The sequence below is a fragment of the Gossypium arboreum genome, chromosome 13 (genome assembly GCF_025698485.1).
Source record: "Gossypium arboreum isolate Shixiya-1 chromosome 13, ASM2569848v2, whole genome shotgun sequence".
In the NCBI taxonomy this organism is placed as follows: Eukaryota; Viridiplantae; Streptophyta; class Magnoliopsida; order Malvales; family Malvaceae; genus Gossypium; species Gossypium arboreum.
Window position 1 is genome coordinate 125,866,134 of NC_069082.1, and position 13,262 is coordinate 125,879,395.

The 13,262-nt window shown below is 31.2% G+C and overlaps 1 protein-coding gene across 1 annotated transcript; it reads right to left on the reverse strand.

The window, feature by feature from the left end:
* Window positions 1-6,711: 6,711 nt before the first annotated feature.
* Window positions 6,712-8,393, reverse strand: LOC108462935 (probable 2-oxoglutarate-dependent dioxygenase AOP1). Its single transcript, XM_017762850.2, has 3 exons — window positions 7,910-8,393; window positions 7,467-7,785; window positions 6,712-7,227 (listed from the first exon to the last, which is right to left on the reverse strand). Exons 1-3 carry the CDS (start codon window positions 8,284-8,286, stop codon window positions 6,955-6,957), a joined length of 969 nt encoding a protein of 322 aa, XP_017618339.1. The 5' UTR covers window positions 8,287-8,393; the 3' UTR covers window positions 6,712-6,954.
* Between the last annotated feature and the right edge of the window lie 4,869 nt (window positions 8,394-13,262).

Genomic DNA, 13,262 nt, shown 5'->3' on the forward strand with positions numbered 1-13,262 from the left:
GAAATAAAAATGTTGCACTTGTGAAGGTGTTGTGGCAAAGGCATGGAGTAGAAGAAGCTACATGGGAATCCGAACAAACTATGAGAAATCAATTCCCACATCTATTTATAGGTAAGATTTTCGAGGACAAAAATCCTTAAAGGGGGGGAGAGTTGTAATATCCCGAATTAGGGCCTAATCGGAATAGTGGTTTCGTGACCATAAATCCGAGATAGAAATAATTATTTTATAATTATTTTGAGGTTTATGATATGATTGCATGATTGTGTGAAAATTTCGTGATGAAATTCTATGCCTAAAGTGCTTAAATTGAAAGTAGGGACTAAATCGAATAAGTTGCAAAACTTGCATTCTAGAAGTTTTTTGTATGAAATTGTTTTGGAATATTAATGAGGAGGTCTTAAATAGAAATTTGACCAATTTTAAGTTCATGGACAAAATTAGGACATGGAAGGAATTTTTGGAAAGTTTAGTAGTAAGGGTATTTTGGTCATTTAGTTATTAAAATGAATTAAAACAAAATTAAAAGCCAATTTTGTCCATCTTCTTCATTAGGCCGAAATTTCAAGGGTCCTCCATAGCTAGGGTTTGTTTCAAGCTTCCAAGCTCCATAGTAAGTGATTCCAAGCCCGCTTTTAATGATTTTTACGTTTTGAGATCCCGTAACTCGATAAAGCTTATGTTAGCAATAATTTAACCTAGGGTTTATATTTGGAAAAATACCCATAGGTGAAATTTGTGTATTTTGATGTTTTATGATAGAATATGAAGTTTTAAATTATGTTAGACAACTTGTACTACTCGATTTTAAGCAAAAATGAGTAAAAAGGCTTAATCGGTAAAAATACCTAATAGTCACAAGTACATGTTAGAATGAGAATTTGATGTTGCCATAGAAGAGAAAAGTGATCAGCATGTTGTAAAACATAAGAATAAGGAATAAAGTTTAATCCTGAGCCTAGGGGCAAAAATGTAAATATGCAAAAGTTTAGGGGTAAAATTGTAATTTTGCCAAAATTTGAGTTAAGGATTAATTTGATAATGTGAGTATTAAATAAGCTAAATGTGTTATTTTAGATCAAGAAAGACGTGGAATCAACCTCAATCGAGGAAAAGAAAAAATTGTAGACTAGATTGCAAAATCCTTGTATTTTGGTACCAAGGTAAGTTCATGTGTAAATAAAGTAGCATAATTGTTATTTTTAAGTTATTGATGTTAATTATATGTTATGCTGAATTTTATTATGAAATGTATGCTTTGTGGTTAATTTCAAATAATATGTAAATTATTTGAACTACTTGTTAAATATAATTGTTACCGAGTATTGATTTCGGCATTCTACGGAAGACGGCAAGGATAAGTGTTCGAGGAAAAAGCCCGTTTGAACCTTAGGAATAGATTAGGATACAAGTGACATGTCACTAGGATGGTTGAGCATCCGAACTCGTTGAGTTGAGTCCGAGTTCACTTATGGATGCGAATGTCCGAACTCGTTGAGTTGAGTCCGAGTTCACTTATGGATGCGAATGCCCGAGCTCGTTGAGTTGAGTCCGAGTTCGCTTATGGGCGGGTTACATGATTGCTTGATTGCATATATGGCACTTATGTGCAAGTTATCCATGTATCCGAATTATATTCCGATGTGTTCAACGGGTAAAGTTCTACTCAAATGGAGGAATATTCGAGATGTAAAGAGACGTATTGGTAAGTGATGTGAAATGGATATTTTGAACAGGTATGTATTTAACCCTCGGGTTGAGTATTGATACAACCACAATAAGGTAATAAGATGATGAAAAATGATTAGAAATGTGACATGTGTTTTAGTGATGCATACTAATGTTGATTGGTATGATTGTTTGTTACGTTACTTATTATTTGCAAATGAACTTACTAAGCATTTATGCTTACTCCCTCCTTCTTACTCATTGTAGTTTTGGCCAAGCCAGCTCAGGAGTCGGGATAGGTCGAAGACTCAGTCACACTATCCGGAAGACTTTTGGTAAAGGCTTGTAAATTTAAGTATGGCATGTATAGCAATATACCTATTTTGTGTAAATGATCTTATGGTATGGTGATGGAATGGTTGAGGAAATGCTTGATAATGATAAATTATGAAAATGGTTAGTTTAGATTATGCTTAATGTTAAGGAAAATTAATAAGATACTTAGTGTATAAAAACTCATCAAAAGGGATGAAATTTGCCATAAACAGGATACTGCAGTAACACTGATGCGAGTTTGAAAATTTACTAAAAATAATATAAATTGAATTTGGGGATGGACTACATATCAAATTGAAGCTTATTATGTCTAGTTTCACATGAAATAAATGAAACAAGTAAAGGAATTATATGTTAGAAGATACTATAATTTTAGTGAAATAGGGTTATAGCAGTTTCTAAATCCCCTGTTCCAACTTTAGAAATTCACCATAAATTGTAAAGATATAATTAGGCGGTGTATTTTATATTCTCAGAATCCTTATTGAGTCTAGTTTCAGGATAAATAAACCTCATGTTCATATGAATTTTGTACAGAGAGAAATTTGGTTCGTAGTAAACAGAGGTTAGACCAGTCAAGTCCTAAAATAGGGGTAACTTTAACTAATAAACTGTACTAAATGGCCCAACCAAAAATTCTAGAAATAAATTATTAGATAGGTATATGAGTCTAGATTCAGAAAAAATTTACGGATCTTGATTTCGAGTTTCGTAACTCGAGATATGATTTTTCTTGTGACTGTGATGCAAGTAGCTTAAAAGCTGCGAATGTAGAAATAAATAATCCAAAGTTCTAAATATGTTAAATTAAGCTTAGTAATACCTCATACTCGACTCTGACGATGGTCTCGGGCGTGGGGGCGTTACAGCTGTAAGCAGGCCAATTTGCCCAGGTTCACATCAAGACCAAATAAAGAAACAAAAAAACCAAAACAGTCTATTAAATGTCCAATTACATGACAAAACCCAAAAAAATAACTAGCCCAATTACAAATCCCTAACCCAAAACCCTGATGGCCTAATAGGCCCAATGCCTAAACCAAATCTCAGCCAAGGCAAACCCTAGCCTAATGCTTACGCCGCAACCAGACAACGCCTCTGTACGCTCCAGCGTTTCAGCAGCCACGCCCGCGCCTCCGGACGCCAGCACAGCCCCCGTACTCGCTCCACGCACACTTGTATCTGCAAAAAGGACGAACGCACAGCAAAATAAAGAACAAACATTGTATTTTTTATCTACTTTTTTTCTTTCTTTCTTTTCGGCTATAAAGCCAAGATTTTTAATCTTTGTAAGGGGTTACAAAATATAGACACACTACGCATACGAAACGAAAAATAGAAAAAAGTAAAGAAAGGTGATTTTCGTTTTGAGTCTCTGGATCTATTGCGTTCTTTCTCTATCTGCTTCCTTCATTTTTTCTTTCTCATTTTTGCATTTAAAAACAAAAGAAAAGGGAAAACGAGACCTTACCTTGCGAATCCGCCATTGATCCTCTCTTGCTTCGTCGAAATCGAAGCTAAAGGAGGGATTTTGAGGCCAAAGAGCGACAAGATAAAGCCAGAAGCATGAGGCACCGTTCTTGATGGTGGTTTGATGCTTGAGAAGGGGACTTAAGGTTCGGCTAAAGGGGAAAAAGAAAAGGCTAGGGTTGCAAAAGAGATTCGACTGAATGAAGGCATGGTTTGGCCTTTTTAAGGAAACAAAAATGACTCCGTTTCAACCAATCTAAATGGTTCAAAAACGACGTCGTTTGGTAAGAGCCCCGACTCGATCCGTTCCCGAATACCTTCAGGACCCGCGTGTTTTTGCGATGAAGGGTTATTTGCAAGATTGGCCCTCCCCCTTTTGCGTTGCATTTCAATCAACTTACATTTGTATTTCTTTGTTTTTTTTTTTAAATTATCCCTGTAACTTGCGCGTATTTGCACTTTGGTCTGTGCTTTAGCATTGCGTTTTGGGATCTGGATTATTGCCAAATTTGGTCCCTGCGCATTCGCACATGTTGTACGCTGGTCCTTTTTTTTATTTTTTAACAGTTTATTACATTTATAATTTGTCCCTTCTATTTTAATTCTATTTTAATTGAGTTTCCCTTTTTATTTATTTATTTTGTGGTTCATTATCACTTTTTTTTTTTGGATACATTCAACATCTTTTTGATCCTTGTTTACTTATTATTTACATTTTAAGTTATTTTAATGATTGTAAAATCACTATTGTAATGTTTCTTTTATACACTATTATATATACACTTTATAATAAAGTTAATATTATTTTATGCATATTGTTAATCTTATATTATTTTATACATATAATTTCTTTTACATTTTCTTATATTGTATTACATAATCCTACATAATATATCTTTTAAATTATTATTATATATGTATATATATTTATTGATGCCTATGTTTAATCTATATACATTACTAAACCCATGCATTTTGTACATATAGTTTTCTTTATATATAAGTATTTTCTTAAATCTATCATATATAATTTATAATAAAATTAATTTAATCTTAAATACATTATTAAGTACAAGTTTTTGTTACAAATAATTATTTCTTAATCTATTTAAGCATATGTTTTGTAAATCTATTGTGTGTATTTTCTAAAATTCTATTTTATCATGCGTCTTGGCCAATTGTTCATGTTTATATATTATTAAGTTCTCCTTTATTGTATGTACTTTTTAAAATATTTTGACACCTTGTACATTATTTGATTTTAAAATATTTATTTTATAACACGTATTTTAACAATTATGTATGTATATCTCTAGTTTGTTTTACAAATTATTTTAAATTCATCAATTCATATATTATAAGTTATGTGTTCATTAATTCATCATTATGTTGGAAAATGTCTTATACCACATCAACTTCTAAATTCTATTTTGTTTTGTACATGTTTTGTGGATTGATTTATATGGTGCCATACATTGTTGTATATAATTTATTTATTGTTTTATTTGTTATATTAATTGTTTGTCATCCATGCTTGCGAGTTTGACTATATTTTTTAGATAAGTTATGCTTAGTTATTAGTTTGTCAATTGGCATTGTATTTTATGTGTGCATATTACCCCAAGTTCTATTTTTCCTTTAGTCTACAAAATGTCGCATTATGATTTTCAACTTCTTCTTTAAAATTTTTTTTAACTAATTATTCTATTCTATTTCAAGTCAAATTAATGCGTTTTAAGCTAGTTTTATAATTATTCATTTAAAATTTCTTTAAAATGAAGGCAAGGTTCGGTGTTTGGCAATTCGGGGAATCATGCCCTATCCTACTGGGTTACAATTTCCCGTTTGTTCAAAATAATCGAGTATTCCTTTGGAATTTCACTCATGTCTTTAAAAATTCTTTATAACGAAGGCAACATTTGATGTTTGGCAATTCGGGAAACCATGCCCTATCGTGCTGGGTTGCAATTTCCCGTTTGTTCAAAACAATCAAATATCCTTTTAGAGTTTCACTCACGTTTTCTAAACTCTAAAATAAGGCAATGTTCAAAGTTTGAAAATTTGGGGAATCGTGCCCTACCGTGCTAGGTTTCGATTTTTCGTTGGACTGAATAATTGGGCATCCTTTTGTAATTTTCAACATATAAACTTTCGGAAGTCAAAATTTATCGTTGTTTTCGGGGGTATAAAGGATCGTGTCCTATCATGCTGGATGTGATGCTGCATTCCTCCGAAACAAGAGAATTTTGACAACCAACTCAAGCCATTCAAATGCTTCAAAAGGAATCACATTTCAATAACTCTTTTAAATCTCAAACATAAGGATAGTATTTAATTAATTTGGTACCAATTTTGGGCGTAATGAGGATGTTAATCCTTCCTCATACGTAATCGACTCCCGAACCTGTTTTCCCAAAATTTCGTAGACCAAAATCGTTGTTTTAGTAAACCCAAATGTTTTATTAAAATGACCAAAATTCTTGGTGATCCAATCACACCTAAACAAAAAAGATTGGTGGCAGCTCCACGTTTTATTTTCAAAAAATCGATTCCCCGTTTTTCTTTAAATTTTAAAAATGGTTTCGACAATGACTGGGACGTATTCTTCTCTATACAACTAAGGGAGCGAGAAAAGAGATGCTTGGGGAATTGAAAAGTATGGTTTGGCAACCATAACTTATTCCAAAGCATTCTATTATTGCTTGGATGACTATTCTTGCCAGACTTGCTACATAAGGGGAACTTATTCTAAAAGGTCTTAATGTGGATGGGCAATGCAAGCTTTGTGATAGTGGTTTGGAGACGAGGGATCATTCTTTCTTTGATTTCGAATTTTCTCAACGGATTTGGGAAGCTGCTGTTAGACTTTGTAAAATTGATAAAAGGGCTTTGGCTTGGTGGCACCAACATGAGCTTCAGTGGGCATATACTAGACTTAAAAAGGGAAAGCTCTTATTACAATAATCCAAAAACTTGTTTGGAATTAATGTTGTAATTTACTTTGTATAGGAAGAGAGGAATAGAAGACAATTCAGAAATTAACAAAGGAGTTACTGAACATTGTCTAAGAGACTGTTCTTGCTAGATTTAGGGGGAAGATAATTGATAGAATTGATACTGAACGTTAACTTGCAACAGTGTATCGGTCAGGGATTGATTGATTAATGGCTTGGTGTGTATAGTTTGATATGTACAAGAGATTGGTGTGTATAGTTTTCAAACAATAATCCATCATAATTAGTGTCCGAATACAAAAGAAAAAGGAAGTTCCATTACTTATTCATGACATAACGTACATAAAAAATCACTCGACACAATAGCTCGACACAATAGATTTAGTAGCCTTTGGCATGATACAATTATTCAATTATAAGAAACTAAAACATAGCAATGGAATTTGAGCATAGGACTCAAATTGATTATTTCTAAAATTAAATTTAAGCCAAAACCGGGATTTTACTTGCCAATATGGGCATGTTTTCAATCGAAAATTGGTGGTGAGAGAGAAGCAAAGGCTTGGAGCTGCTCGCCAGAGTCAATGTGTTTTGCTGGTTTAGAAAAGGCAAAAAGGAAGAAATCCATGAAATCAAAATCCTTGAAAAGTTGAGGATGTTGCTCATCTATAAGCTCTTTGGGTGCTTTAATTATGGTACCCTCAACTGGAATGGCAAAAGTTGCTATAGAAAATCGATCTTTTTCTCCGCTCATCATCACTCTATGATTCACCGCTTTTAATCTCCCATTACTCCATGCCTTCAATTTTTTAAATCAAAATTAATAATCATTTTATGATAATTATTCAGATTCAACGTCACTAATCTAATATCTCTCTAAATATTTTATTATGAGTAAGATAAATTCAAAATTTTGAATCAAATTCTAGTGACAGCAAATTTTTGACCCTTAAATTTCATGTTCTATATATTTACATAGATCATGTATGCATTTTAAGTTTTGCGTAATTTAAAATTGAACATTAATCACATATATACCTTGAGAGGATCTCCAACAACAAAGCAAAAGGAAGAAGGAGATAAAGACAACTTGATCCATTGGCCGTTGACCTCAATTTCTAGTCCTGAAACTTGATCATCACAAATGATTGTGCTGACAGGTTTATCAGTATGAGCAAAGAGTCCTTTCTCATACTCTCCCGGTGGAGGGGCCATGTATTTCATAAATCTCACCAGTGATTTGTAGTTTATCATCACAGACTCCCATTTCTCCCCTAATCCATAACTATCAATTATCATTAACCAAATTAACTTGTTCAACTCCTCTATTTGTGTCGCCATGGTATGTAGAGTGTTACTGATACGAAAGATCAAAAGAAAATGTGAAAAACAGGAATTTGCTCTACTCGAAACAAAAATGAATTCGAAATGATTACATAAAAGAACCAAAACATGAAAAAGATATAAGAATTTATTATTACCAAAAGCATGGGTGACCATTTGGCCACATAAGTTGAGTAAAACTTTTAACAGAGTCATAGTTGGAGGCATCTTCAAGTCCGAAGCCTTCATACAACAAAGAAACCTGATTGCATGGTCCAACCCAGCCATGGTAAGGCAAGGGACTAACGTTCTTCTGTTTCCTTTCCACTGGGACCACAATCAGTTCTTTCATCAACTCGAAAGTCTCTTCTCGGACTTTTGCTGAAATCTTTTCGTACACCACCTCAAAACAGCCGAAAGTCTCGCAAGCCTCTCGAACCCTTTTGCACAAACGGTGCCACCCATCAGTTCCTCGCTTCAAATCCGATGGACGGAACTCAATGACTGGGAACTCAATCTCAGCATTGACACCCATGTTCTTAACTTTATTTTGCTCTAAGGAAATGTTCTTTTGGAATAAATGAGCTTGTAGATTAACTTGGTTTCTCTTTACGTTGGGAGTCAGTTCTATTTATAGCCTTTTCTCAAGGGTGGCCAGGTGAATAGAAACATCTCTATTAACTTTCCGGTTCTTTTTTTAATTTGATTAACAGAGGCGCACTGGTCGCAGGAAATTCTAAACAGTACTTAATATAAAATTAAGAGTTGAATTCAATTGAAAGAATTGAACAAAAAAGGAAATAAGAGTTAGTTCCATATTACGTATCTAATCAAATAAGTTAAGGAATAATTTATATTAGGGTATTTTAATATATATAATTTTAGGTACTAATAAAATAATATCATATCATCATCAATTTTGAAGAGATACAAATATTAATTTACATTCAATGAGATAGGATATCATCTCTAATTTAATTATTATTTTTGGGAGAAAACGTTGAAACTATATGTGAGAAAAAACATAAACAAAAATAAATAAAATTTGAAAATGTTTAAATCAATAATTAAAATTATTTAAATATTTCTTTTGTACTTTTGATACCCAGTAAGCATTTGTCTTTTAAGTGAATGATTGATTTATTGTAAAGGTTATTAGGTATACAAAAATAAAGGTCTTTTTTAGATGCATTTTAAAAGTTTAATTGCTATTTTGAAAAAGTTTGAGGACTTTTTGCACCATTAAGCTAATTTTTGAACATTACAACTCGTAAGATAATCCATATGTATTTCATCCTATTTCTTTGAATTTTTATATATTTTTTGAAATTGAATATTTTATTTTGTTAAAATTTAAATTATTTGTTGACTTGGCATGTAAAACAAATAGTGTAATAGCAACATGAAATATAAATAGATTGTCTCACCGGTGGCCACTCTAACATCGTTAAAAAATTAAGGTTTTAGTCAATATTTTCATTAAAGAAAAATAATTTAACTTTTTTGAAAGATAAATGACTAAATTTATCTTAAGAAAAAAAAGAAAAAATTAATAAAAATATAATTATTAAAGGTTAAATTTATTATTATATAAAAAACTTTCTTCCAAATTAAGAAGGATGAACGTCATCACAAGTTGGCATATTGCTTTATTTTATTTTTTTTTGGTGAAAGGCATATTGTTTTATTAGACGAAACAGTAGGTTCATAAGTCCCTAGAAAAAGTCAATGTTGGGGAAGGAAAAGGTCGCTTGAAAGGATGGGGCTATACCCAGTTTTTAGGCTTCCACCACCTTCCTTTCTTGTATGTGAGTATGGTGGTGTAACCCATTCACATAAAACAATGCAAGTCCATGTCCATGGAGTCGGCCATGGAGCTGTCTTGATCGCTAGCTAGTCCCCTCTTTAACAAGGGTAGCAATAGAGTCGTGGGGGAATGGATATTATCTTATTTACTTTATATCCTTTTAGATACATAAGTTTTCGATACCACGTCTTATTCTTTAAATTGTAATTATTATTAAAATAATTAATATATAAAATATTTAAAAATAGAAGACTTTGAAATTATAATTAAGTAATTGTATAATATTGGAAAAAGTATATTTGTATAATCTTTACAAGATAAATATATTTCATATTTATACTTTTTATTCTTCAAATCATAAAATATATAATTTTTACGTACTAATAAAAGAATATTATATCATTAATACCTAAAAATTATATATTTTAAAATCCTCCTAATATAATTTATTCTGGAACAATTTATTAAGATTCTCTTCCATTTGAATGATTAAAATATCAGTGTAATTTATGGCTAATTGTTAGCTCTTAAATTTGAACGTCAATGCATGCATATAACAATATCATTCGTGTTCTGCTTTGGCGACTGTATGTTCTGCGAACCCTGTATTCGCCTCTGGTTTTGTAGATGGTTTGGAAAACCAACATGGCATAAACAAGTAGACAAAGTTAGGTAGAAGACAATGTGCTGACATCATTACTATGAAATTAGAGGTGACTAACTGATTTAAAAAATAATAATTTAAAATTTTCATAAAAGCCGTCACATTGCATTTTATTTTCTTTATAAAAAAAATTAATTAGTTCTTGGACGTTACATTAAAGCACAATTTTATCTATTTGTATTGTTAAAAATTGGCGTGGTTGATGAAATAACCACATGTACTTCATGTTGACGTACAGGGGCAGTTTTTAGCAATAAATTAAAATTGATGGAATTTCTAATCGAATGACCAATTTGCTCTATATTCTAAGGTACAAGGACTAATTTATTTATTTATTGAGTACATAGGGCAAAATAGAATCTAACTCTTAATACATGAGTCTCCATGATACTTTTACCCTACTATTTAAAAATAATAACTTATTAAAAACATAACCTTATATTAATATTTATATATTTTTATAATTAAAATTTAAAATTATTTAATTTAAATACTAGTCTATCCAAGGAAAAAAATTTCTTGCCCAGCCCGACTCACGTAAGGCTGATCCTACCAAGCCAGCCAAACTTATTTTTTGTTTTTAGAGATTGTGTGATTCGAATCTCGTCATTTGTTGAAGAAATAAATACAGTGACAGAATAATAGGATCTATGGGGGTGAAAGGCCAATGGCCACCATAGATCCCTGTACAAGCCCAATTTTTGGGCCCAAAACCCTCTAACTCATTTGACCTAAACCCAAAACCACTAAATCCCTAGCCCAATACATTAAAAAAAAAAAAAAAGAAGGGAGACCTAAAACCCTAGCCGTTCACCACTACGCCTGTCCCATCCACTACCGCCTCTGCTCCACCACCGTTTGTCTGCAGCAATAATGGAAAATAGATAGGTATTGAAAAAAAAAAGGGAAATGAAATGGCTATAAAAAGCCAAGCAAAACCATTGTATAAAAAAAAAGAAATTTTTGAAATACAAAAAAGACAGCATTCGTTTTTCTAGCAAAAAAAAATTGTAATACTAGTCACAAAACAATAAGAGAATCGACATCAAAATAAACCCAAAGCCCTCAGAAGTCAAAACCCAAATCTAAGGTGATTTTCCCTTTTTTTTCCATTTTTTTTGAGTTTCTTTATATACATAAAGATATAATATAAGTAAAAATAACACACATACATTAAACAAGTATAAAATATAAAAAAAAAAATAACCTCGGGCGATTTCCACCACGCGTCTGATGGTTGGCCAAGGATGACGACGCTGGCGGCGACGGACGGACTCCTCACGGTTTCGGGCTGCACAGAGAAAAAAGAGAGGAAACATTTAAAAAAACAGAAAGGAAGAATGAGGTTTTAAAAAAAAAAAAGGGGTTTATATAGAGGGTAAAGCACGTAGTTTTAGGGGGGGTTCAGAGACTTCAAAACGGCGCCGTTTGGCCATCGACCCGCGCAGGTGACCCGACCCGCTTAGGGTCCGCGCGTTTTCAACAGAGGGGCTAATTTCACTTTTAGCCCCTCCGCTCCTTTATTGTTTTGGAATTAAATTTCTCTTATTTCTAATTTCACCCTATAATTTATTTTAGTTTTCAACTTGGTCCTTCATTCACTGCGCATTTTAAAGGGGTTATTTCCCATTTTAGCCCTCCTTGATTATTTTCGCATGCATTTTAGTCCTTTTCTCCATCATTTACTCTGGATTTGCCCCAAAAATTTTGTTTCAAGCTCGATTTGATCCCTCCTGCTCATTTTTGCTATTTCTTTTCATTACTATCATTATTATTATTCCTATGCGTACTATTATTACTTATACGATTGTTATTTCTACTATTATTATTATTATTATTATTATTATGATGAATATATCAGTATTATTAATATATTGTTATTATCGATATTATTGTCGATTGTCGTATTATTTTCGTTACCTTTTTATTTTTATTTTTATTATTTCTATTATTGTTATTATATTTTATTACTATTATTGTTACATTATCGTTATTATTCTCACTATTATTATTGTTAATGCAACTATTATTACTGTAATTATATTTTCTTTTATCTTGATCCGCTTATTATTATTACCTTATTATACCATTAGTTTTATATTGTTATAATAGATATTATTTATTACTTTTTTCGTTATGCTTGTTTTGTTTTATTACTAATATTATCATTAACATTATTACTATTAATTTTAATATCATCATCTTTATAATTACCCTTACCCTTGCATTATGATTATTATTATTTCCATTTTCCTATTATTCACCTATTATGTTTCTTATCTATTTGTATTTCTAGTGTTATATTACATTTATTACTTATTAGCATTTTATTATTATTATTATCAGCATAGCATTTTTTAAAACACTCATATGTATGTATTATATTTTAATAACTATCTTTAATATCATGCATGTTGTGTACATTTTTGATAACTATATTATGTGTATATTTTCATATATGTTAAGTATATACGTTTTAATATCATATCTTTTCATATATATATATATATATATATATATATATATATATTTTAATGCTACGTGTATATTTCTCTTATTAAGTAAATATTTTAATACATACATACATATATATATTCATATACCACTATCATTAGCTATTTTTATTATTATTATGCCTTCAATAAACACCCTATACATATATATATACATTTATATACAATCTTTTTTTCGTCATACGTTATACATATATATATTCCATACTATTTCATATTTAAATTATTATTATCATGTTAAAACGCCACGTATTATTATCATTTCATACTATTATTACTTACATCATCATCATCGCTTCTGTTATCATTATCATTTTTATTTTCCCATGTTTTATTTATTGTGCATTCGATCATTTCATTTTCCTCATGAATTTGTTTATATTTGTATGTTACTAGCCTCGCCATTATTCCATCCTTTACAACTACTCGTTATTGCCACCCATTATTACACGTTACTGTTAATATCATAATTCGCTTTTATATTTACTATGCATCTCATTATATTCCTTACTCGATACCTTAGAATA

Excerpts from the sequence above, each read along its gene's own strand:
- LOC108462935 (XM_017762850.2), bottom strand. The coding sequence starts at position 8,286 with ATGGGTGTCAATGCTGAGATTGAGTTCCCAGTCATTGAGTTCCGTCCA. Across the intron at positions 7,786-7,909 it reads AATGGTCACCCATGCTTTTG|TAACACTCTACATACCATGG; the intron begins GTAATAATAAAT and ends CTTTCGTATCAG. Across the intron at positions 7,228-7,466 it reads TTGTTGGAGATCCTCTCAAG|GCATGGAGTAATGGGAGATT; the intron begins GTATATATGTGA and ends AAAAAATTGAAG.